Source organism: Girardinichthys multiradiatus, chromosome 15 (assembly GCF_021462225.1).
Source record: "Girardinichthys multiradiatus isolate DD_20200921_A chromosome 15, DD_fGirMul_XY1, whole genome shotgun sequence".
In the NCBI taxonomy this organism is placed as follows: Eukaryota; Metazoa; Chordata; class Actinopteri; order Cyprinodontiformes; family Goodeidae; genus Girardinichthys; species Girardinichthys multiradiatus.
The window spans coordinates 10,752,104-10,777,416 of NC_061808.1; the positions used below are offsets into that span (position 1 = coordinate 10,752,104).

At 38.3% G+C, this 25,313-nt stretch overlaps 1 protein-coding gene across 1 annotated transcript in view; it reads right to left on the reverse strand.

Annotated features, from left to right (window-relative positions):
• Window positions 1-25,313, reverse strand: part of rngtt (RNA guanylyltransferase and 5'-phosphatase) — a 124,475-nt gene that overhangs the window by 83,221 nt on the left and 15,941 nt on the right. The window contains exons 8-10 of the mRNA XM_047388514.1: window positions 25,111-25,212; window positions 7,657-7,792; window positions 3,167-3,238 (exon numbers count right to left, since the gene is read on the reverse strand). Of these exons, the coding sequence (XP_047244470.1) occupies window positions 3,167-3,238; window positions 7,657-7,792; window positions 25,111-25,212 (310 nt within the window). The remainder of the gene's footprint in view (window positions 1-3,166; window positions 3,239-7,656; window positions 7,793-25,110; window positions 25,213-25,313) is intronic.

Genomic DNA, 25,313 nt, shown 5'->3' on the forward strand with positions numbered 1-25,313 from the left:
GCTGGGTTTTAGTTTTAGGTGGGACCTGCTGGTGTGCTTTGGCTCATTGCCCAACTGCATAACCCAAGTTTGTTTAGTTCAAGGTCACAAACAAAGGGTGGAATCATAAAGATGTCAAATGTGAAAAGAGCTTTCATATTATGTCGGTTTTGGTCAGCGGTGGTTTTTGCATTAAAACTCTTCCATTGGTGCTATTATTTCTCAGTCTCTTTCTTTTTGTTAAATTTTGAACATTGGCCTCATCAGAGGAGAGTGAGGCCTGCAGCGCTTTAGTTCCTGGAGACGTCATTGAGCCACTCCTAAGTAATTTGGGTGGGCCAGACACTCCTAGGTAGGTTCCCAAATGATCTTTGTTTTCTCTGTGCAGCGCTCACACTATAATATGCTGGAGTCCCGTGTTGTCAGAGAAGTTCTATTAACGTGATTTCTTGATTCTACATATCTGGCATTAGTCATGCCTGTGCGCCGCTGGTGAAATTTAACCAAAAATATTTGGTATATCAAAGTAATTCATTATTTACCAAGGAGTGCAATTATATTTTCACATAGGGCCAGGTGGTTTTTTTCAATTATTAATTAAAATCATTGTTTGCAAAGAGATTTTTTAGATCTTATCTTGATACTAAAATCTAGCTTGATAATCTCAATCACTGATATCATTAAATATCACAAAAATGCAAAAACAAATGAAACATGCAAGGTTGCAAATACTTGAACACAGCACTGTAAAAAGAACTCGGTGGATGGATGTATTTGTATCCCAAAACAATTCCTCACCCAAATTCCCAAACAAATAAGGAGATATATTAGGGCAAGAGTCAAAGAGATGGTGTCCTCTTCCTCCTGCAACATCACTCCCCTCTCCCAGGACAGAGCCTGAGTGCCGAGGCGCAGCCAAACACAGATAATGGTGAAGGCCAATAATGGCAAGCAAGAATCAATATAACAGCGCTTTACTGATGGCTCGGTGTGAGTCCCATGGAGATGCTAACCCCTGCACCATCCTGCAGACATTCCTCTCACCACTGGAGCCTTCATTGAGCCAAATAGCTTATGTGATTCCTCTGATCGATAGAGAGTAAAGGAGAAGACAATAAAACATAATGGCTACCTCCTCCACCCTTTATCCTGTGGTGTTCGCTATTTAAAAAGAACAGCAAAGCCTTTCCAGGGGCAAAATGCAAGCTCAGTAAGCTGACTCTGTGTCCACCTGTTTGCCATTACCAAGAATCAGACTGCTTAACCAGAGGCTTTAATTTACTGCTCAGAAGAGTGCTGTTTGGGCAATTAAAACACTTGGTTTGGTTTGTTGCTGCTAAAAGTCGGAAGTAATTTCACAGTAGAAACAGTAGGTTTAAATAAAAGTGCATAACTCATTAATTCAAGGAATAATGATAATTCAATACAAACATTATGATCCTAATATGGGAAAAACACAAAGTAGCATATAACTGTATAAACAGAAATAAAACAAATTAAACAAAAATGTGAACAAATGTGGCGTGTTTTTGCATTCAGCTTCCGCAGGTAAATACTTTGTAAAACCAACGTTTGCTTTAAATACAGCGTAATACCAGCTTTACACGTCTAGAGCCTAGAAGTTTTGCCCATTCTACTTTAGAAAATAGCCGAAGCTCCCTTTGACAGGGATGGTGAGCATCTGTGAATCCAAGTCTAGCCACAGATTGTTATTTGTATTGAGGTCTGGACTTTGACTTGGCCATTCAACCATGAAACCCTTTTGTTCCAATTATCAATTATGCTCTATGGTATATTGGTCTATCAAAGGGAAAATAATAATCAGTATACAGTATAGTTACTGGAGGAAAACATTATTGCGATAAGAGTGCATATTGCGCATAACATGTCTACCATAAAATTCCAAGTAAAATAAAATGAGAAATGAGGGTATCACATCCAGTACTTTTATAGGTACCGACCGAATTCCCCTGGTACTACAGAGTACCTATGCAAGTAAAATCAGACGGTACCATGTTTCAGTACCTAAACGCACTGTTGTGACACTGAAGGACATGAACACAGCATTGCAGTCACAAGTGCGTAATGACGCCAGTAGCCGCTGCTACAGTCACCAAAGCAAGCATGGCTGACAGAAAGTGCTTGAAAGTACGACTCCGTTTTTTCAAAATGCAATGCAGATCACACTCGTGGACTGGGCTCGGCTCTTGCCCGAGAAAGTTGACATGTTAGGTTTTTAAAAAAAACGCTGCACAAGGAAGATAAACGAAGAAAAACAGTAATTGCAGTTCACAGCAAAGAAGTTTCTTCACTTCCATTTGTAGTTTGTGATACTTGTAAAAACAGTAAAATAGTATACCTTTATTTATTTTTACTCCATCCTCTTTAGCTCATTTGTTTTAAACTTATTTGCCCTCCATGGGCCCCCATCAAACATTTATTCCAGAGGGAAAAGGACAGAAATAGGAATACGTGGAACTGGGTTTTAATTTGTGCATTATTAAGAAAAAACTGTGGGTAGTTAAAGGTTTTCATGTTGAAGAAATCTGTGAAACCACCGTGATGTTACAGTACAAACAGTTGGATGCTGTTTTGATATATTCGTTAAAGTTTATATATTAAGAAATAAATTAGTTAAATAAACTTTTTTTGAGATTTTATTATTAAACGAATCAACTTTTATCACCGCATAAACACACACAAAAGCATTGAAAATCGGTCATCAGTACCCTGTCGGTTCAAATGTGAAAGATACCCATCCCTAATTGTTGTAACATGAGAAAATTAAAGGGATATCAATAATTTTGCAAGGAGCTTTAAGTGTGTTTGTGTGTGCATGCGCACAAGAACAACTATCAACTTCAACCTGCAGACTGAGAAAGCTGTCATCTCTAAACAAACACTGCAGAGTTTGGATGTTCTACTGCCTGCTAGATGGGAATTTAATGCTTAAGGTTAAATTCGTTTCTCCCCATTAGAAACCAATCAAACCGATGATGCAATAATTTAATATTTCATTTGCTGTTAACTGCTGAAGACAAACGCAAAGAGCACGAGCTCCTTTGCTGAATTCCTCTTTGAACACAAATTCAACAATCAAAGCCTCCTCTCCAATTTGGTCTCTAACACTTTAACCTTAAACATTTTCAAGGGTAAGAGGCCACTTTCAAAAGTGCAGGGTACTCACATTGAATTTGATGATGTCATATATCAAATAGCGAGGGACTGGTTGACCATTCACCTTGTCGATGATCATCTCCTGAGAGGATAAAGATAAAGGACAGAATCAAGACGCATGTCCCTTCAAACAATTGTATATGATAGAGGAAATAAGATCTTCAAACTGTGAGTAATTATCATCATGGAACTGTAAATGTGTTGTTGAGTCAAGTTTCTGCAGGATGAGATGGTGGAATCTGAGTGCTCCCCGGAGGATTCAGGAAAGGGTATGCCTGCAGCAATGTCAAGTATAGCATGGAATTGAGGGGTGTGTGTATGTGTGTGTGTGCACGCACATGCATATATGGTTAAGACTGTAAGGTAAGTCTGGTGATGAGGGACATGACGCAGAAATAGCACCGCTTACTAATTATGCAAAGCTGATGTCAGGTGAAGCAGTGCTGCAAGACACTTGGATAAGATGAGTTTTCAGGGAATTGCTACACAACTGACTGACAAAGAAACTACACTGTCATCACTGTTGAGCTGATGTAAGAGAAAGCAGGGCTGCCGCTCTGAATCAAACAGACACTCAATTACTCCATTTAATGAACTACACTCTCCTGAAATAGTTAAGAGAAACAGCATTCTTTAAATGAAGGTAAAGACCATTACTTACCATTAGTTATTTCCAAATCAACCAAATCAACCAACCATAAAGTCGGGGATGTCATTAGGAGAAGTTAGCAGTGATTGGTTAGTGTTAGAAGCTCATTAAAATCTAAGCTCACATGCATAACATGTTAAATCAGAACTGGAAAAATCCCTCAATTAAAAATTATTTGACTGCTAATAATATGACAGAGTACAGGAAGAAATTAATTTATTATGTGGCTTCACTCTTTTGATGGGATTAGAGAGATCAGCATTAAACAGTTCTGGTAAAATAATGTTACATTTACAGTGTTGCATTCAAGTATTCTTTAAACAGACAATTCAGATGCAGATACACAAATGAACAGATGGACGGATGCATTGACAGACAGGTGATGGGTGAGTTGTTTCTGGCTGTAGCATTTAGGAATCCTTGTCTAAACGAGAATAGGCATGTGTGGTTTGACAGATAAAGGCACGAATTAATGGATGGATGGATGGATGGAAGGACAGAAGAACATAAATGGACGGATTGATGAACGGACGGACGGACGGATGGATGGAAGAACATAAATGGATGGACGGACAGACAGACGGACAGAATGATAGATGTACACTGCCTGGCCAAAAAAAACGTTGCCACCTGGATTTAACTAAGCAAATAGGTACAAGCCTCCCATTGGATAATTACTGCATGGGCGATTAATTTTCAGCTGGCAACAAGTTATTTAACCCCAACTGGTGGAATGAGTTGCTTCTCATTTCTTAAACAGCCATGTCGAAAGACACATCCAGATGTCAGTCTGTTTCAGAAGGGTCAAATCATTGCCATGCATCAAGCAGAGAAAACATTTAAGGAGATTACACAAACTACCAAAACTGTTCAACGCATTATTAAAAACTGGACGGATAGTGGGGACCCATCGTCTTCGAGAAAGAAATGTGGCTGGAAAAAAATCCTGAATGATTGTGATTGGCAAACACTTTGTCTGAAGAAATCAAATCGAAGGAAAACAACAGTAGAACTCTGGGCTATGTTTAATATTGAAAGTAAGAGCATTTCCACACGTACAATGCGAAGGGAATTTAAGGTGTTGGAAATGAACAGCTGCGTAGCCTTAAGAAAACCACTAATCAGTGAGGCTAACCGGAAAAAATGCTTCAATTTGCTAGGGAGCATAAAAATTGGACTTTGGAGCAATGGAAGAAGGTCAAATGGTCTGATGAGTCCAGATTCACCTTGTTCCAGAGTGATGGGTGCATCACGGTAAGAAGAGTGGCAGGTGAAGTGATGCACCCATCATGCCTAGTGCCTACTGTATAAGCCTGTGGGGGCAGTGCCATGATCTGGGGTTGCTGCAGGTGGTCAGGTCTGGGTTCAGCAACATCATGTGTTCAAAGAATGAGGTCAGCTGACTACCTGAATATACTGAATGACCAGGTTATTCCATCAATGGATTTTTACTTCTCTGATGGTACAGCCATATTCCAAGATGACAATGCCAGGAATTATCGGGCTCTAAAAGTGAACGAGTGGTTCAGGGAGCATGAGACATCATTCTCACACATGAATTGGCCACCACAGAGTACAGACCTTAACCCCATTGAGAATCTTTGGGATGTGCTGGAGAAGGCTTTGCTCAGCGGTCAGACTCTACCATCATCAATCCAAGATCTTGGTGAAAAATTAATGCAACACTGGGTGGAAATAAATCTTGTGACATTGCAGAAGCTTATCTAAACAATGGCACAGCCAATACGTGCTGTAATCAAAGCTAAAGGCAATCCAACGAAATATTAGTGTGTGACCTTTTTTTTTGGTGTCGACTTTTGTTTTGGCCATAAAGTGTATGCTTGTGCATATTTTAAGTTAAATCAGCAAAAAGAGATCTGCTTTGATCAACTAAAAGGTGTAAAGTAAACAAAGGGAAGGGTATAAATGACTTGAAATGCAAATATTTATCAATACTCCCATCTTTTTCTCTGTCTTCTTTTCTCTGTATTCGTCTTGGAAAAGTATCTAAACTCAATTTCCAGATTTTTCCTGACTTTTTAAGACTGTAGAGAGACTGTGTGCAACTAAAGCACATATATGAGATGGAGATCTTACCCAGACAAACACAAAGCAAACAGACATATTTTACTTATATTCAGTGGTTTGTCTTCAGTAGATTTTCAAATCAACCTCTAATATTATTTTCACACAGACAGAAAAATAGCAGAGCAAGTGAAGAAGAAGAAAACAGTGTAGCACACCAGTGCCTCATCTGCCTGTAGTGCATACCAGCAGGCTGAGAAATTAAAGGGAAACATTGGGCAGTGACAACAGATGGTTAAATTTACTTGCCAAGTATTGTTTGGAAATGCAGGTCCATTTTAAATCCATTTCTCTGCAGCAGCAGCTTTGTCCTCTTTGGAAGAGCACAAAATGTTTCCTTTTTGCATCAGACTAAGCTGCTGCAATAAACATTAGCAATCGTTAATCTAAGGTATGATAACCATAACGCAGCATAATTTACAGTATCTCTCTTTGACTACCGCAACATCGGTTCAAAAAAAAAGAAAAAGCATAATTCTCTTCAAGAGTCTAAACTTTGAAAATAGCTTTCAGCTCATTTAATAAGTGTGAACAAAAATGTTTATACATTTTAGTTGGTGTATGTTTTATGAAGGCAGCTGAATATTTAAAATAGATTGCCAAAGCCAAACTGGTGGAGAGGAGAAATGAAGTAAATGGTGAGCATGCATAACACTGACATAGGGGGCTGAGGAGAAGAAATGATGCAACTGCAGCAGGCTGCCATCACTATACATCTGGTGCATGGAACCATTTCAAAGACAGACAGCAACACATGAACACAAAAAAGCAGCCGAGGAAAGACACCAGGAATTTAATCAACAAGACAGCATTATTCAAAGTCTAAACTACAAATATCAAGATCATTAGAATCTACTACTAAAAGCAAATAGAGAAAAAGATCCTAACGTGCCACGATTGAAATAACAGACAACAGAGAAAGCCTTTTTTTTCACAGTTCCTTATAAACAGCCGAGGACAGCCTCTATAAACCGAGAGCCAGAAGCATCAAAGCATGAATAAACAGTAGTCAAAACAAACCTTGTGGCAACATAAAAATCCCTCCGTGCAGCTCCTTCAAATGAGCAGCAATATACACTGCAATTAGATGTCCTGTCTGTGTGTGGAAGCTAAATTCACCACATTAGTCTGTTTTGCATAAAAAGGTAAAACAAAGGTGAAAAGATTTAAAGCAAAAAAGATATGTATCTCTCATCTTCTCATCCGTTCCACTAAACACAAACGTGTGCAGGTTTTTCTGACGACATGTAACCAAGCAGAATCAATTTCCTTTCAAATGTCTCCTAAGGGGGGAAAAAAAAGTCAAATGACTCATACCTGTGCACCTGCTGCTTTGGGAAGCAGGGACTTGCATGACCTATGCAGCACAAACATGTTAGTGGGAGCTGGGACTTGCTATTACAGCACATGTGGAAGTCATCAAGCCCCCCCGCGCACATCAGAGACACATACACGCTCAGAAACTGTGTAACAATTAATAAGCAATTTCTCCAAAACAAGCGTGATCGTGTTCCTGTCACTCTAAACTGGTACGCGTTGGCTTCCATGTGATACATGCTTCACATGCTTTCACCTAAGATTTGTAAAATGGTGTCAATTTTCTGCAACGCTGAACACTGGGAGCATTAAAGGAATGGGACAAAGTTAAAGATGGAAGGAGCATCTCGTGTCCTGGCAGGAACCTGGAAAGTGAAAGACATCCAACAGAATATGTAACAACTTAAAAGCCAAAAGGAGCACATGTGTATGCAAGAAAAACTCCTCACCCCATCCAGTAGAGTTTTGGATAAATGGACGCGCAGATCCTTCCGGAAGGGGAACTCGAGGTTTGCTATGTGGAAGACGGTGTTGTCCCTGTCGATCATGTACACTTCGTTTTTTCCACTGATCAGCATCATGTACCTGTGAAGAACGGGTTTGCACTGTTATATACTTAATAATAATCATGAGACAATAAAATAAATATATCACATTTTGAAATGGATCCACAGTAAACAGCCTCCCAAGTAAATCTTTTTGTAAATATTTCTACATAACTTTACAATAGGTTGATTGAAACGTATTCAGCCCCGTAATGAACAGGAAACCAGTGGAGTAAAGCCAAAACAGGTGCTGTAAATATGCTGACATCAGCAGCAGGATGAGTGGCAGCATCTTGTATCAGTTGCAGAGGATGAAGAGATGACTAATCTCTATGCAGACACATGAGACACTGCGTTAATCTACCTGATTTGTAATAAAACTATGAATACTTTTTCCAAAAGATTTGAGAAATGGATAATCTTGTCAGCTAGAAGTTGTAATAGAAAAACAATTACCAAGTGAGTTGTTTTCTAAATTATGGCAAAGTCTTTAAAAAGAAGATCTTTAATATGCCATCAAAAGCCCCAGAAGAGCTTTAGGCAATTTTAATTTCCCCTTTTCCTGAATAAATAAAATCATTATTTAAAAACTGGATGTTGTTTTAACTCTGATTATCTTTGTCTAATATTGAAACTTGTCTGTTGATTTTAAATATTTGACTAAAGAGGAAAACTAGAAGTTGTCTGTAGTGGAGAAAATGCATTTCCACAGCACTGTGCATGTACTGAAATGTGAACATTTAATTTATCAGAGGACTATTATACTAATATTTTAGTTGTTGGGTCAAACTTTAATATTGAACTGGCCACAACAGGGAATTTTATTCTAAATTTCCATGGTTTTTGTTTTAAATAAATGAATTAAGAAAAGAGAAAAATCAAGTGAGGAAGAAAGGCTATTGCTGGAAAATTACTTTTACACCTGAGTAAGCCCCTCTGAGAGACTCAGCAACATAAGATCGGTGACTGTTAGACTGTTGAAAATAGCTCCTGAAATAAACCATCTTACCAGCATGGGTCACGATATGAACACTTGAATGGTGTTAATTTGATTCTAGTCTTCCCGGAATCCATGCAGCCAGTTCATGAAGCATTAAGACCCTTAACACTTTGCCATTTGATATTTTTCAGCCGTGTTCTTTCTGCAGAATATGAAGCGGTCATCTTGAGGGGACATTGTAATGTGTTTAATTAACCCGAGTTCAAGTGTGAACTGATTTCCTACTTTGAGTGTTTTCTTCAGCTGTGAAAGTAATCAGGTAAAATCTGTTATTACACAGAGCCGATCTGTTAGTGAGTAAATACCACATCTGGATAATAGTCCCCAAAATTACATATAACTAAAATTTAATTTTAAGGAAATCAAATTAAATCAATCAATATTACAGTACAGTGATTAATTAAGGTTATATCAGTTTTTTATAGCGACTTTATATTGCTTATGCAATTTTCATTGAACTATTTGTCAAAATCCAAACCGCTAAGACTAAAGATAAAACGAATTTATTAGTTCTCCAAAACTCTGACAACCCAGGGTTCAGACCAGGAAGCAGGGTTGTAGTTTAACACTCCTCTCTGCAGCTTCTGTACTGCTACCCAGCCATTACCCTATTAAGACAGTGTCTCGCCCATGGCCAAAATTAAATAGGTTAAAAAATAATCTAAAAGGAGAAAATCAGGAAAATCTCATAAAAATAAACACAACTCAGACCGAAAAGAAAAATAAAACAATTAAATGTGGCTTACTGAACATAAGATCTCTCTCTTCAAAGACATTGCTAGTTAGTGACCTGATTTGTGACAATCAGATTGATTTATTTTGCCTCACAGAAACCTGGCTGCAGCAAGAGGATTATGTTACTATAAATGAGTCAACTCCTACTAATTATTTAAATTTTCACATTCCTCGAATTACTGGGCGAGGAGGAGGAGTGGCAACCATCTTTCAGCCGGATTTATTGATTAGTCCCAGACCAATCAATAGCTACAACTCTTTTGAATATTTAATCCTTAGTTTTCCTCATCCAAATTGCAAAGCACTCAAACCTCTTCTGTTTGTTGTTTTGTACCACCAGATATGATTAATCTATCTTTAGTAAATGGATATTTACCACAGACTTTTAAGTTAGCTGTAATTAAACCTTTACTTAAGAAACCTTCGCTTGATCGAGATGACTTGAAAAATTACAGACCTATATCCTATCTTCCATTCTTATCTAAAATTCTTGAGAAAATAGTTGCTAATCAAATGTGTGAGCATTTACACAGCAATGACCTGTTTGAAGAGTTTCAGTCAGGTTTCAGAGCTCATCATAGCACTGAAATAGCTCTGCTGAAAGTCACTAATGATATTATTATGGCCTCAGATAATGAACTTGTGTCTGTTCTGGTTCTGTTAGATCTCAGTGCTGCATTTGATACAGTCGACCATAATATTCTCTTAAAAAGGCTGGAATATGCTGTAGGGATCAGGGGAACAGCATTAGGCTGGTTTAAATCTTATCTGTCTGACAGATTCCAGTTTGTTCATGTAAATGATAAATCATCGTTAAACTCCAGGGTTAATGGTGGAGTACCACAGGGTTCAGTATTTGGGCCAATTCTCTTTACTATATATATATGCTTCCAATAGGTCAAATTATCAGGCAGCATGGGATAAATTTTCACTGTTACGCTGATGATACTCAGCTTTACTTATCCATAAATGCTGATGAAACCAACCAGTTAGATAGACTACAAGCATGTCTTGAAGATATAAAAACTTGGATGACTTTAAATTTTTTGCTTATAAATTCAGACAAGACAGAAGTTGTCGTCTTTGGACCGGAGTCTTTTAAAAAAAACAATTGCTTAGTCAATCACTTAACCTGGATGGCATTAAATTGACCTCCGATAATAAAGTAAAAAACCTTGGTGTTATTTTTGACCAGGACATGTCATTTAAATCCTATATTAAACAGGTTTCTAGGATTTCCTTCTTTCATCTCCGGAACATTGCCAAAATTAGAAATATTCTATCCAGGAGTGACGCTGAAAAACTAGTCCATGCATTTGTTACTTCAAGGCTGGACTATTGTAATTCTTTACTATCAGGATGTCCACAAAATGCAGTTAAAAGCTTTCAGCTGATTCAAAATGCTGCAGCAAGAGTTCTGATGAAAATTAAAAAGAGAGATCATATTTCTCCTATTTTAGCTTCCCTTCATTGGCTCCCTGTTAAATTTAGAATAGAATTTAAAATTCTCCTCCTCACATATAAAGCCCTTAATGATCTAGCTCCATCATACATCAGAGATCTGATTGTTCCATACGTTCCTAACAAAGCACTTTGTTCTCAGACTGCAGGTTTACTGGTGGTTCCTAGAGTCTCTAGGAGTAGAATGGGAGGCAGATCCTTTAGTTATCAGGCTCCTCTCCTGTGAAGCCAGCTCCCAGCTTTAGTCCGTGAGGCAGACACCCTGTCTACTTTTAAGGCTAGGCTTAAAACTTTCCTTTTTGATAAAGGTTATAGTTAGAGTGGCTTAGTTTATCAGGGAGGGAGCCTTCCTCCCTCCCTATTGGTTGGAGTAAGGGGGAGTCAGGTTTAGCCTAAACCGGCTCAGTTATGGTTGAGGTGCAAACACACCCTCCATTTCTGCTACCTGTATGACCCCTTCTCTTTTCCAATGGTTATAATCAGTCTGACAGAGAGAGGTATCCAAATCCTTGTGGTTTTTAGTATAACAATGACCATCAGTGGGACCCTTTGTGGGGTTCCTTGAGACGACAATGTTGTAAATAAGCGCCGTTTAACTAAATAATCTGAACTGAAACTATCTGTGTAGTTATGCTGCTATAGGCTTAGGCTGCTGGAGGACATAACGACCACTTTCACCCTCTTCGCTACATTCTCACACTACTCTCCAATTTTGCATTATTTGCTGTTATTTCAGCTTTTAACATTGTTCTCTCTATTCTCTTCCTAGAAGCTACACCTGGCCTGGCTCTGTGTCTACCTGTGACACCTTTCTGGAGAGAGGAATCGTCCGAGCTTCTGCTGGCAACAACTTAATGCTCACCCTCTACCAATGATCCACATGGCCCTGTCTTTTAGTGTTTAACTCTTTCTCTCTCCTACACATGGCGATTGACTGAGATTAACTGTAACAAACTCTATGTGCTCTCTTTCAGACTCTAACCTTGAAAACTGGGTCAGAGTTTATCTGTTCTTTCTTTCTAGGTGAAACGACTAAAGGAGCTACATCCATTAACATTTACTTTTCCTTCCCATAGAAAGGACTCCTGGATCAGTGCTTCTGTGTTCTTTTTGTGTCTCTGCTCTGTTCTCTCAAACCCCCAATCGGTCGTGGCAGATGGCCGCTCACACCGAGCCTGGTTCTGCTGGAGGTTTCTTTCTGTTAAAAGGGAGTTTTTCCTCTCCGCTGTTGCTACATGCATGCTCAGTATGAGGGATTGCTGCAAAGTCAACACCAGTGACTGTCCACTGTCTCTACATGCTCATCCAGGAGGAGGGAATGCTGCAAGTCACTGACTGGATGCAATCTGCTGGGTTTCCTTAGATAGAAAAACGTTTTATCCAATTTGAATAAAAAGCTAACTCCGACTGCGCTGTTAATGGTTAGGATTAATTGGAATGTATGAACCTGACTGTTGTGAAGCGCGTTGAGACAACATGTGTTGTGAATTGGCGCTATATAAATAAACTGAATTGAATTATCAGTGGAAAACTGTGATAGGCTTTAGTAAATTCCAGAGACACAGGAGTGTTCGTCCAACTGTTTATTACCTCAACAATTGATTTCCAAGTCAGGAAACACTATACACAATAAAAGTAAGTAAAATCCTCGGTCCTCCCTTCTGTTTGTGCACTAACCACTGAACTGTACACTAAAAACCAACCTCACTGCAATATTGAACAGTATTAATAATATTTGTGAACTTTTGAACATCTCGTAATTTAACTGCTAGCTCACAGGGACAGCTGGTTGGACATGGACTAGAAACAACATTGGACATATTTTTTTTAAATGGCACAGCTGGCTAGCTTATATCGGTGCAGCTGACAAAAAACATAAAAAATAAAATAAAAATCACAGACACACAACAGGGACTGGGAGTTGAGTTTAGTCAGGGACTCCAACACTAATCTTTTAAAAATGCCTTGAACAGAACCCTGATTAGATGCTTGGGGAAAGATGAGTAGATCACTACTCAAAAAGGCTTAAGTATATGTACTTTTCCAAAATCACCCTACTCAGTAGCACATTGTATTTCATCTGAGTTTTTTTATTTTTATTATCTGTACAACTGACAAAAGAGTGGTACGTATACATGATATTTGCAGCATAAATTAAATATTCAGATTATAATTTTTCAGATTACAGTTGAAGGCAGATATAACTCAGACTAATCCATTCCTGTTTTAGTTCAGTTTGGATTACCAAATTAGTTATATTTACTTAAAGCCAGAATAATGAGACTTTTCTTGATAACTTCTTCAAAATCTACAGTCTCGACACACTGTGGTTACTTTGCATTTTAATGTGGGAAATCCAGATTTGTGTGCCTTCAACATTTTGAGCTCATCGGAGGCACTGCAATGGATGTTTCAAAAGGTTATGCTTCCTTATGACAATAAAAACAATTATTTTATGACTTTAAGAAATGAGAGGATTTAGATAATCAGAAAATGTAAACCAAGATTTAATGGTGTGCCAACTTGTAGCTCTGACACACACAAAAACGTACACCCTTCAAGAAAACAAAGGCAGATGACAGAGACTGAGACAGATTAACAAGGTCCCCACAGACACAGCGTCACATTTCTCATACCTGCTGCGACTCTCCACAATTGTAGCAAAGGGATTAGGTGTAATAAATGTGTGATCAGTACCAGCTGGTTGAGAAAAGGAAAACTCGAAAAGATGCCAAATATTAGCACAATGGGTGTGTGATTCTAAAACATAAAGGCTTTAACCTTTGTTTTATTATTAAGAATATTGTCTCCATTACTCTATTGCTTTATTATTATTAAGTATCTTAAAATAAACTGTCAACCAAGACAATATTGAACAGTGCAAGACAAACTTAATATTGAAATTCCCAATATAAATTCTCACATGATATAGCTGTCAATTATATTTTTTGAAATGTTGAAATTGACATGTCAGGCTTTTACAAAAAACACTTTATAATGAATATGCTCTTTATAACAACATTTTGCCAGATAAGGAACACTCTATGAGAGTGAATCATTATTCAAGCCTGCAGTTCATAGTAACAGCAGACAAAACCTTGTTCAAATTTGAATGTGTGTACTCAAATTAAGTATCATAGTAAAGGGCTCAGTCAGAGAAGCTATATACCCATATTGGTCTGTCATGACTGAAGAACATTACGCCTTAAATAAAATAAAAAAAACAAGGCATATGATAAGGTCCCGAGACAGGGGCTCTAGTACCACATGTTAGAGTGGAGGACCTGTGCGAAGACTGCAAGATAGAGGTGAGGTGTGTGGTATTACATGGATTTAGTGCACATGCGGAACTGCATTAGACCTTAGCCTCTTTTTGTCTGAAATGACAATGGACAAATTAGCAGACGGGACTAGGTAGGACTGCTCATGGACTATGATGTTCGCTGATGATATTGTAAACTGTGGTGAGAGTAGGCAGCAGACAAAAAAATTGTCTAGAAATGTGAGTGAGTGCTTTGGAGAGAAGGCAGGTTAGGCAGACAAAATATATGTGTGCGGGTAAGTTGAACATAGCTGGCACTGCACAAGAGATGCACAAGAAGAGAGAGCAGGCAAGCTGCATAGAGTCAGGGATGATGTGTGAGAGAGAGAAGTCTGCAAGAGTGAAAGAAAAGGTTTGCAAGACAGTAGTCACACTGATCCTGATGTGTGACCCTGGAGATAGTGGCACTAACATTAAATACTCAAGGTGGAGCTCGGTGAGCTGAAGATGTTTAGATATGAACTGGGAGCGACCAGGGAGGCAGATGGTCCAACACCCCTATAGTAAGCAGAAAGAAAGAAATGGAGGAATCCTGAAATAAAAGCACATATTCCACACTTCAAGCCCAAATCTAGGCTTTAACTTCAAATTGAATAAGCAATACAATAGTCACAAAAAACACTAATCAGACAAAACGTTTTTGGAACATCTTTATAAAAGCGTGTTGCTCTCACTTTTGCTGGATATACAGTTCTGACCTGTCGAGGCATGAACACCATTAGACCCCAGAAGGTGTGGAGTGGTATTTGTCACTAAGATGTTAGCAGAAAATACGTTAGGTCCAGAGGAGTCATGGCATCCCGCATTGCATAATTGGATTGGGACCTGGGGAATTTGGAGGGCCAAGTCAACATCTCAAACTTGTTTTGGCCCTAAAACCATTCTTGAACCATTTTTGCTTTATGGAGGAGTTTCTTTATTCTGCTGAAAGAGACCACATGCATGGAAAACAGCAAGAAAACTGACTGCTCTGCACCTATGCAGCCTTATACACAACCAACGTTGATTCAGTGGGTTTTCTGACACCTTTCAATCAGATACAATAACTGCCTCTACAATTTCACCTATTTTCCCACCCATTACAGACATGGTCATGCACACAGGGAACAACCAGCAAGAGTTTAAGTTTTCAAATCATCTATCCATCACAATTAAGCCCATGTCAAACTCATTAAAATCCTTGAGCTTGCCCACTTCTCCTGTTCCTAATAAACCAAGTTTGAGGCCAAAAATATAATCAACCAACAGGTGGCATGACCAAGCAATAATCAGTGTAATTTACTTTACATCAGTGGATGTTATGCAAGATCAGAATTAATAAAGAAAACATTTCTGTGGTTTGAAGCTTTTTTCAGAGCAATATTGTGTGCTCTGAAAAAGTGTGCACCTCTATTAAAAAAATGTGCTCCTTTCTTATAGGTTTTAATTATCTTAAGGCTCCTCGTGGTGTAAAATGAACTGAGTAATGCTTTCAGTTTAAGTAAATGGTGCAAAGAGCAGACTACCAAAGGCAATTACTGTTGTAATAAGTAAGTAAACCACATTGATGCTTTTCATCCAGTGCAGGTAGATGTCACTCCCTTTAGAGTTTACAATCATTTTAGCTGAGCTCTAGTTAAAGGAATCCATAAAGGCTATTCCTGTAACCTAATTATTCAAAAGTGCTTCTTAAGGATGCTGGTCAAGCAAAGAGGCAACTCAGTTAAGAGTGAACAAAAGACCTTTCAAAGATGAGTTCAATACCCCCCTCCCCACTTCTTACAGTATCTGCAAGAAGAATCAAAGGTGGGTGAAGGAGAAGAGGAAAAAAAATGAGCAGGCCAGATTTCGCAGCACTCTCCAAGGTAGGAGTGGACAAAATGATTGCAGGAGTGAGCTTACTGAACGACAAAACAGGGAATGTCTGGACATCTCAGTTCAGGCAAATGATGATACCCACTGACGGGAAGATCTTCTTTTCAACATGGATAATGGGTTTTATGTCAAAAAAATGACTAATGGCTCAAAAGATCGAGCAGGCTGAGTGTCACAGCTGAAAATATCTGTCATCCAGTAAGGACACAACAGGTCTGAGCTGAGCAGAAGTGGTTTTCCTGTTGTCTAATTGGCCAGTTAGCCATGGGTAATGTTGTCAAGTGTGTTCAGAAAAGAAGAAAGACCATTAGTTCACTGCTACTCCCAGTGGTCCTCCTCTTCATCACAGTTTTACCTGATTCATCTCTTCCCCACCTCTCTGTAATAATGTTCACAGCAGAAACTGTAATAACTTCCTCTGACAAATCAGGAAACTATTAAATATAATGTCCTCCTTTATGCACACAAGTGTAGGTCCCCCTGGCCTCCTTTTTCCTCTCCCTGCCCTCTGATGGAAGCTACAAGGCTTTTCTTCCTACACCCCCAAGCCATATCCCCCAGGCTCTTTAGTCCCAATGAGGCATGGAAGGCTGGAGTGCCGGCTTTGCTAGACCAGTCCTGCGGCATGACTGACAGCAGCCCAGCTTCGGGTGAGGGCTTAAATCAGATCCAAGGGCTTTGCACATCATTAGTGGGATGTGAAGGGGAAAGGCAGCTTTTTTTGTTAACCCAAAGAGGCTTGGGTTATTTTTCCTTTAAAGAGAACAAAGCTAAAGGTGAAAAGAGAAAGGAAATTGTCACTGCTCTTTGGACAGATTAGAGCTGAGCAACTATAAGTTGCCAGTTTTTGTTAGTGTGTTTTAACATACATAATTAAATATAAATATAGGAATTTGATTTCCTGACTCACATTTCTAGATTCCTTGGTAAAAATTTGGCCTACTTGTAAAACGCAAATTAAAGAGTCTACTTTATGGCAGATATTTATACAGTGGTACGGCGTTCTAGATCCTAGAAATATGGACATGAGGAAAGGGCTAACAGATTGGGGGACGGTGGGACAGATAGATGGATAGCTGGGTAGGAAGGTGAAAGAACGGATGATTAGATCATAATGTGTGTATGGGTTGGTTGATAGGATGGACAAAGACATTGAAAGAAAAAAGACACATACACTACCGGTCAAAAGTTTTAGAACGCCTTTCTCACTTAATGGGTCACTTTATTTTCATGACTATTTAAATTGCAGATTCTCACCAGACACAACAAACCTGTGAATGGACACACATGGAATTATGTAGCAAACAGAAGTGTGAAGTAACTCTAAACATTTTTTTATTTTAGATTATTACAAAATATACACCCTTTGCTTTGATTAGTGCTTTGCTCTCTTGGCGCTCTCTCTATGAGCTTCATGGGTTGGTCACCTGAAATGGTTTTCCAAAGAGTCTTGAAAGAACTTCCCAGATGTTCATTGAGAGACGGCCAGAGGTTAATAGTTCAGCCATTACAGCAAAAGGCGGCTACTTTAAGGATTCTAAAATATAACATATTTAAAGTTATTTTACAATTTTGGTGTGCTGCATAATTGCATGTGTTCATTCACTGTTTTGATGCTTTCACTGAGAATCTACGTACAATGTAAATAGTCATAAACATAAACCATCATCTGCTGGGGAAGCAGCATCAGAGCCAGGGACTTAAAAAAACTCAACAAGCTAATAAAGAAGGCTGGCTCTGTTCAGGGGACTCCTCTGGAGATCATTGTGGAAAGGAGGATTCATCATAAAATGAAGAACATTATGAAGAACCCTGAGCATCCTCTTCATAAGACTGTCCTACAACAACAGAGTGTCTTCAGTCGGAGGCTTCCTCAGATCTGCTGTAAGACGGAGCGCTACAGGAGATCCTTCCTGCCCACAGCCATCAGCATCTACAACAGCTCTATGAAGAAACCTGTAGAAAATGAGCTACAACAGCATTTAATATACCTTTGGGATGATTAAAGTATTGTTGAATTTGAACTGAATTTGAATCTTCGGTAATTATATAATAATAATAATAATAATACTACTAGAGCATCTTACAATATCAACACTGATGCCACAGGTTTCCATTTGTGTCACCATATGGTCACAGTCCCCTACAGTTCCTGAATAAACTATTAATAATAAATAATAATAATTAACTGAATAGTCGTGGGTTTCCTTAAGTTTAATGCATTAAAGACAGAAGTGATTTGCTGTGAAGTTTAGTTCATTTCATTTTTATCATGTCTTATTTTTTTTTATTGGATTTAGTTTGCTTTTAATGTAATGCCTAAATTGGACTATTCATGTAATGTTGTTCTTGTCTTTAATATTGTCTACAACTACTTTTCACTTTTAAGCACTTCATATTTTCTTGTGTATGCCTCTTCCTGTGCAATCAAACTTTTTCCAAATCTTACTTCTTTTCCTTTTCAAACTGTGAAGCAACACTGTAAAAAACAGTGTTCACCAAAACCTCCCTTATTTACACAAAATAATTGAAGTTAAAGTGGTTCTGACATAGTTACTGACCCTACAACAAGCCGGTTTAAAATTCAACTGATTCAAAGTTTCTCCTCTTGGCAGATTCGCAGGTATTCCAAAGCCCATTGAAAGCCATGAACTTGCCAGATAAGTCGCTGATGGTTTATTCTTCGTTGTATGGCTGCTCTGTGCATCGGGGAAAGGCTGCAAATTATTTTTAGCTAAGTAGATTCACTTGAGCAGTTTGTCATCATTTTTTGCTCGTTATTGTGTTTGTGAGCAAGGCAGTTGAGCTGTCAGATTTGTTGATGCACAGCCCTGCAGTCACAAAATGAGACTGCCAGGATCATCAGCTTGGACCAGAAAGCATCTCTGGAAGAACAATAGATTTGGGAGAATATCTTTTTCCAAGCTTACTGTTTTGAGAACATTATTATGAATTTGGATACCACTGCTAAAGATAATGAATTTTAAAACTAAATGTATTAAAGGGAACCAGAACCTGTCTTGCATTCAACAAACAGTCACAAACAAAAACCTGGAGGGATTTAGAAATTGTGACAGAAGAATGCTGGGGAGAATGCAAAGTAGAATGATCTTTCCTCACCACCTCCATGAATCAAATTTCCAGTAAAAACTCAATTCGGATCTTAAAAAGGTTACTGAACATAAAGTACAATACTTAATTAGACATTTTCTGCACTTTCTATGGAGTACAAGATTGGAATAACAAACTATGATTTAATTATGATCACTGCACTTTTGCAAACAGTTAATTTTACTGTGCATTAACAAAACCTTACAAATCATAAATCTTGTGATATTCTTCCACAAGTTGGAGATTTATTTTAAATTCTCAATATTAATTGAATGGTATCTTAAACAAAAATTGACTTCCCCCTGTCTCGTTAGTTTCTAACTAGATGAAACGGTTTTCTCAACAATTTACTTGTCTTTCTTTGAGGAAATTTTATTTTAAAACAAATTAAATTTATATAAAAAGACAAAGTTGAAGAACAGAGAACTTAAAACGTAGTTTGCTTTTAAAGTGATGTACTTTATTTCTTGGCAAAACGGGGAAATAAAGCAACTCTGCAGAAGAGCTGTCCTGAGTGAAAAACGGCCTTTCTTACAACAGCTCTTTAAAAGACTTGGCACAACCTTATTCCATTTACAATTATCCATAAAAAAAAAGCAAATCATTTTTCTGTCCGTTTTTACTTCCCAGGCAATCTGCACATTGTTTGTTTTGATTCTGCTATGAAATGTTTCCTCAAAATACACATTTTAGTTTACTGCCATCTAATTTCCAACAGAAAATGAAAACCTTCCAAAATGGCTCAGGAAAACATAAATGTGAAGTGCAGCTTCAGAAATATACTGCACTTTCATGTTGCTTATTTTACCAATAATATTACATCTACGTGTGATCACGTATACTCTTGACTTACACATTAATTAATACCATGGTTGTGGTATTATTTCTGAATGCTGCAATGACAATACTAGCTGCAATAAATCCCCAACCTTTCTCATCTGTCATTATAATGCTTCTGACTATCTAGGCACATTTTAACAACGGACTTTTTTCAGGAACGAGGCCACTTGTTTGGGGCTGTTATTTAGCTTCATTTACTAGGGTAAAAAAAAAAAAAATAACCAGGGTAGAAACTTACTCCAGAAACAGGTCCTGGTGGAGTGGTAGAGGGTGGGATAAAACCTATTTTCTGATTAATCAAAATGGATGATTCTGACTCAATAGACAACCAAACTTGATTATCTTATTCTTTGTTTATGGCCTAATTTTGAGGAACACCGAAGGCAGAACTTAGAAGTGCAGAAGCACAGCACCTGGACAGTTAATAGTGACCAATTGAAGTCATATTCACTGCACTTAGCTACCACAGCACCACAGAATGACTTAGACAAGAGCCAAACTGTATGCAGTCTGTGTAAAACTAAAGGAAACACTCAAAAACATGCTTCCACCGAGAACAGTGGGATAGCGATGTCAAAGCTTCTCCCTAACTATGAAAAGTCAAAGGTAATTTTAAAGGTCACTGCAACTTTTATCACAAAGGATCTGCAACCATCAAGAGTAATTGAGAACAGAGGCATCACAATCAGGCAAGGTAGGTCCACCATGTGATACATGCACAGCTATTGGCACAGAATCGTATGCCACCACGTACCTGCACATTTTCTGATGCAAGGCAGCTGCTATGTGTGCCAAACAAGAGCAAAAACTAGATATGGGTGTAAATATGAAAGGGTTGTCAAGCTACTTTAGCACTCTAGTTGGATAAGTGGTGCAACTGTACCGCTAAACACCACAATATATGGATTTGATCATATTTTCAAGCACATTGATTTTTATTGATGCTCTCATGCAATCAACAACAAAATAATGTAAAGTATTACTCCACACAATTCTCTTAGTTTCAAGGTTAAAGTGATAATCGCCCTTCCCTTTTTGGACATCGATTGAAGCAGTGGTATAAGTGCCATGCATGTGCCGCTGAAAGAGCAAACTGGTGCTACCAATGAGCCAGGAAAGGAGTTCAGAAAGGACTTGTAAAGACGATGAATGGACTTTAGAGTTTAGAAAGGTTTTCGTGTCGTTATATCTTCCTATGGTTCTCCAATAGTTTTAGCCTGCAAAGGCCCAGCACAAAAGACCCAAATCAATTCCACTTGTCCACATTTTAAAATCACATTTAACTTTGTAACTAGAAAGATCTAAATAGATTGAACTTAACACAAATTCTTAAAAAGAAAATGCATACAGTTAAAAAAAATACTCCTCTTTTTAATGCTACAGAAAGATTTTTTTCTGTGGAGTTGCGAGTTGATGATTTCCACTTCAGTCACATCATATTTGATATTTTGAATAAATAAGCGCTTAATTTTATGGATTTGTTATGTTACAGGTCAAAATTATAGAAAGGATTCCTAGTTTAAAGGGCGAAACCTGATTTCCATTTTATTTGGTGTTATGCAATAATTGAAAAATAATACTGGAAAACAAAAATTTAGAAATGTTTTTTTTTTGTTGGAAAAACACCCCAATAACTGTACATGTTTCATAGTCAACATATTTTTATTTCTTAGATAATAATACATTTGCATACAATACTCAAGATGCTAAGTAAATAATAACTTTAAGATCAGGACAGTGATTTCGTGAAACCATGAAGTTAGCTTTTGTCTCAACACTAAAAGCAATTCAAATATAGACTTGTGAGACCTAACGGAACATACAATTTAATTCCGTATGCCCTGCTGACATTTAAGATGATGCTCTTGTTTTTTCTTTGCAAAATTCAAATGTTTCCTTGCAACTATGAGAAGAGTGTAGAATAGAGTAATATCACTATAGTGCATATCCTGAGCCTGGGTGATGAGTCACTCACAACATGCTGTGCCCGCTTTCTGCATCACGACTGATGAAATCAGATACAGCATCACTACCTTTTAAAACTCCAGTTGCTGGAGGTAAAACAGGCCGCACATCAAGAGTTTAGGTAAGCAGAGGAAGAGTTCACTGATGAAATTTAACAGCAAAACTTTTCGCTGCATCCTCAAGCATATAACAGAAGTTAATTACACCCATTAGCAGCGTCCTGGTCAGGAGCCAAATCTCGTCCCTCATAGTCTTGCGATTACAGGAAATTAAAGTGTCGATATGTAAAAATCTGGAATTGACTGCAGTCATTAAATATTCATCTGCACACAGCGCATTTGCACCAGCCAGAGAGGCACTGCTGCACAGCAGACTAACAGAATACTAAAACGTCTCCCTTCCCTTGCAGCAGTGGCCTCGAGCACTAGAGAGACATGAAACAAAAGAAAACAACAAATTCACAGCAAAACGTGACGGGGAAAGAGCAAGTGCCCCGGTGCATTTCTTATTCTTCACGGATGACAGACTGGACAAAGTCATCCCTCTCAGTCTGGGTTTATCCATCAGAGCTGCTAATTTGCACATCTCTACTGCCATATACTGAGCAGCTGCTTGATTAACTACATGCTGTAATTAAAACCTAATGAGGGAGCACAAGTCATGTTAGGCTTCCTTTCAGAGCTCTCCTCACAAAAAGTTCCTAATGACTAAGCTCAATCATACCTTAAAGACCTTCTAGTGTTGTATTATAACAGAGCAGTACTGTACTCCCATGACAGCAGGCATGTTCTCAAATGTTTGGTTCTGAAGGCAAAACTGTTGCAGTTAGATATATTTTGCTTTTCATAATAACTGCTCAAGTGTCTCTAAAACCCAATGGGTTTTGACGAAAGTTCCTAAAAAAGAATTGGTTGCAGTTCTTTCTTTTTAATCCTACTGCCAAGTCATGTCTCTATTTTTCCCTTTTTTTTTTTGTCACATTTCAACATTTCAGATCAAATACATTTGAATATTATTTGATCTGAAACCTAGACAGAGATAATCTGAGCAAATACAAAAAGGCAGTTACCAATGATGACTTGACTTGTTAGAGGAAAAAAGCCTTAAAAGCAAACCTAACTATGTGAAAAAGGAATTGCCATGCTTGTAAAGTCATGAAACAATGTAGTTAACCACATTATTTCGGAAAGCTGATTTCTATTTCACTTGCCACACCCAGGCTTGATTCCTGCGAGACCTGTAGAACCAAGAAATCGCTTAAATAGGACCTGTGGGGCCACATGAAGCAGGTAAAAAGATCTCAAAAGGCAACACATCATGCCCTGATCTATAAAATGATGAGAATCAAATTGACTGGCATCAATCCGTAGAGGGTTACAAAGGCCTTTCTAAGGTTTGAAGATAATGTAAACCACAGTGAGAGCCATAATTTACAAATAAAGGAAACATGGAACAGTGCTTCAACCTTCCCAGGAGTGGCTGGCCTACTAAAATTACTCAAAGAGTGCTTGACTTAGAAAGTTACAAAAGAACCAAGAACCACATCAAAAACACTGCAGGCCTCACTGAACTCACTTTAGTCAGAGTTCACGATTCCACAATAAGAAACAGACTGGGCAAAAATGATCTCCATGGAAGACCTTCAAAGTCAGAATCACAGCTGACAAAAAGAACAGAAAGGTTAATCTCACATTTCATTAAAAAAAAAAAATTCTGCGGACTGACGAGACAAAAGTGGAACTTTATGGAAGGTGTGTGATCGGTTAAATCTGGTGGGGGTAGCGTGATGATTTTGGTCTGCCTTGAAGCATCAGGACCTCAACAACTTCACACCATTGATTAAACCCTGAATTCTGCTCTCAGCAAGCCCATCTCTGAAAAACTCCAAAATATTGACAGTTTTGGAGTGGCCTAGTCAAAGTCCAGATTTGAATCAAATTGAGAGGCTGTGGCATAACCTTAAATAGGAGATTTATGCTTGAAAACCTTCCAATTTGGCTGACAGTGTTTTCACACCAAACCTTTGGAACGCTTTGTACTATGACAGAGTCCGGTTTCTGGAGCGGATCACGCCGGCATGCACCCATCCCGGACCCTGAAACGGACAAGAACTTCACACTGGTACGGTTACAACTGCTGATCTCAGCATGGTTTATTCGGGTCCTGGAGTTTTCCTGATCCTGAAGCGTTTCGCTAGCAGTGTGAATGCAAGCTGGGCTAGCTCACCAAAAGAAGGAAGAGAGGATGTAACGTAAGAGCAGCGCATTTGAGTAGAACAAGAAGTAGAAGAAAAACAAAGTAAGGGCGCAAATCCGAAGATGAGTTTGAAAATGTCTTGTGGGTCTAGGAGTAGTGAGGTGTAGGCGCACAACTACATTTGAAAACCAAAATAGCAACAGAAAGATAAGTTAAAATGTTTTATTGTAATATTCACTGTTTGAAATGCAGCACAGACACCCCAATGAGACAAACTTTCTTCCTTATGCTTTTTTTTTCTTTTGATCAGTGCAATACTGCCCCCGAAACAATCCCTTGCAACTACATGACTGTTTAGTCCACTCACCAGCAGTGTGAATGCACATAGAATTAGAATAAAGTTATGCAAGTAAAGAGTGATGTAAACCCCTTATTGCTAGTTAGCGCACACTACTGATCGCAGATGTTGCTGCCAAGAATGGTATAAGTAGTTATTAGGGGTATTGGGGTAATTATTTTCACTTACGGCCTGCTTGGATGGGATTGCTTTTTTTCCTCACTGCCATTTCTCATTTTCATCATAGTCAGGTATAAAAATTTGTTTGATGACGTGACACATTTAAATGTGGCAAAAAAGCAAAAAACGAGAAAATCTGCAAGAGGGAAATATGTTTTCAGAGCACTTAATGGTGCTCCTAGGATGATGAATTAAAGCCAACGTTGCACGGCTCTCCCTGAAGACGTTAACTAAATGTGTTCCCACTGACTCAGTGCATCTGAATCAATGAGACACACAAGTTTGTCTAGTCAAAACTCCAAAGGATGTCACCTGCATTGGCATGTACTGTAAAAAAACAAACAAAAAAAACCTTACCGTGTACCATCAGCTTTCCAGCTGACTTTGTAAGGATTCTGCTCAAGGAAACGAAGATTTTGTCGGTCCATGGACACAGGCTGTGCACCTGGAAATCCAGACCTGTAGTCAGAAAAAAAATAAAAATCAGATTTTATATATGTGCTCTCTATAATGCGTATTGTAATTACTCCAATTATTCAATATGATGTTATATAAAGCAT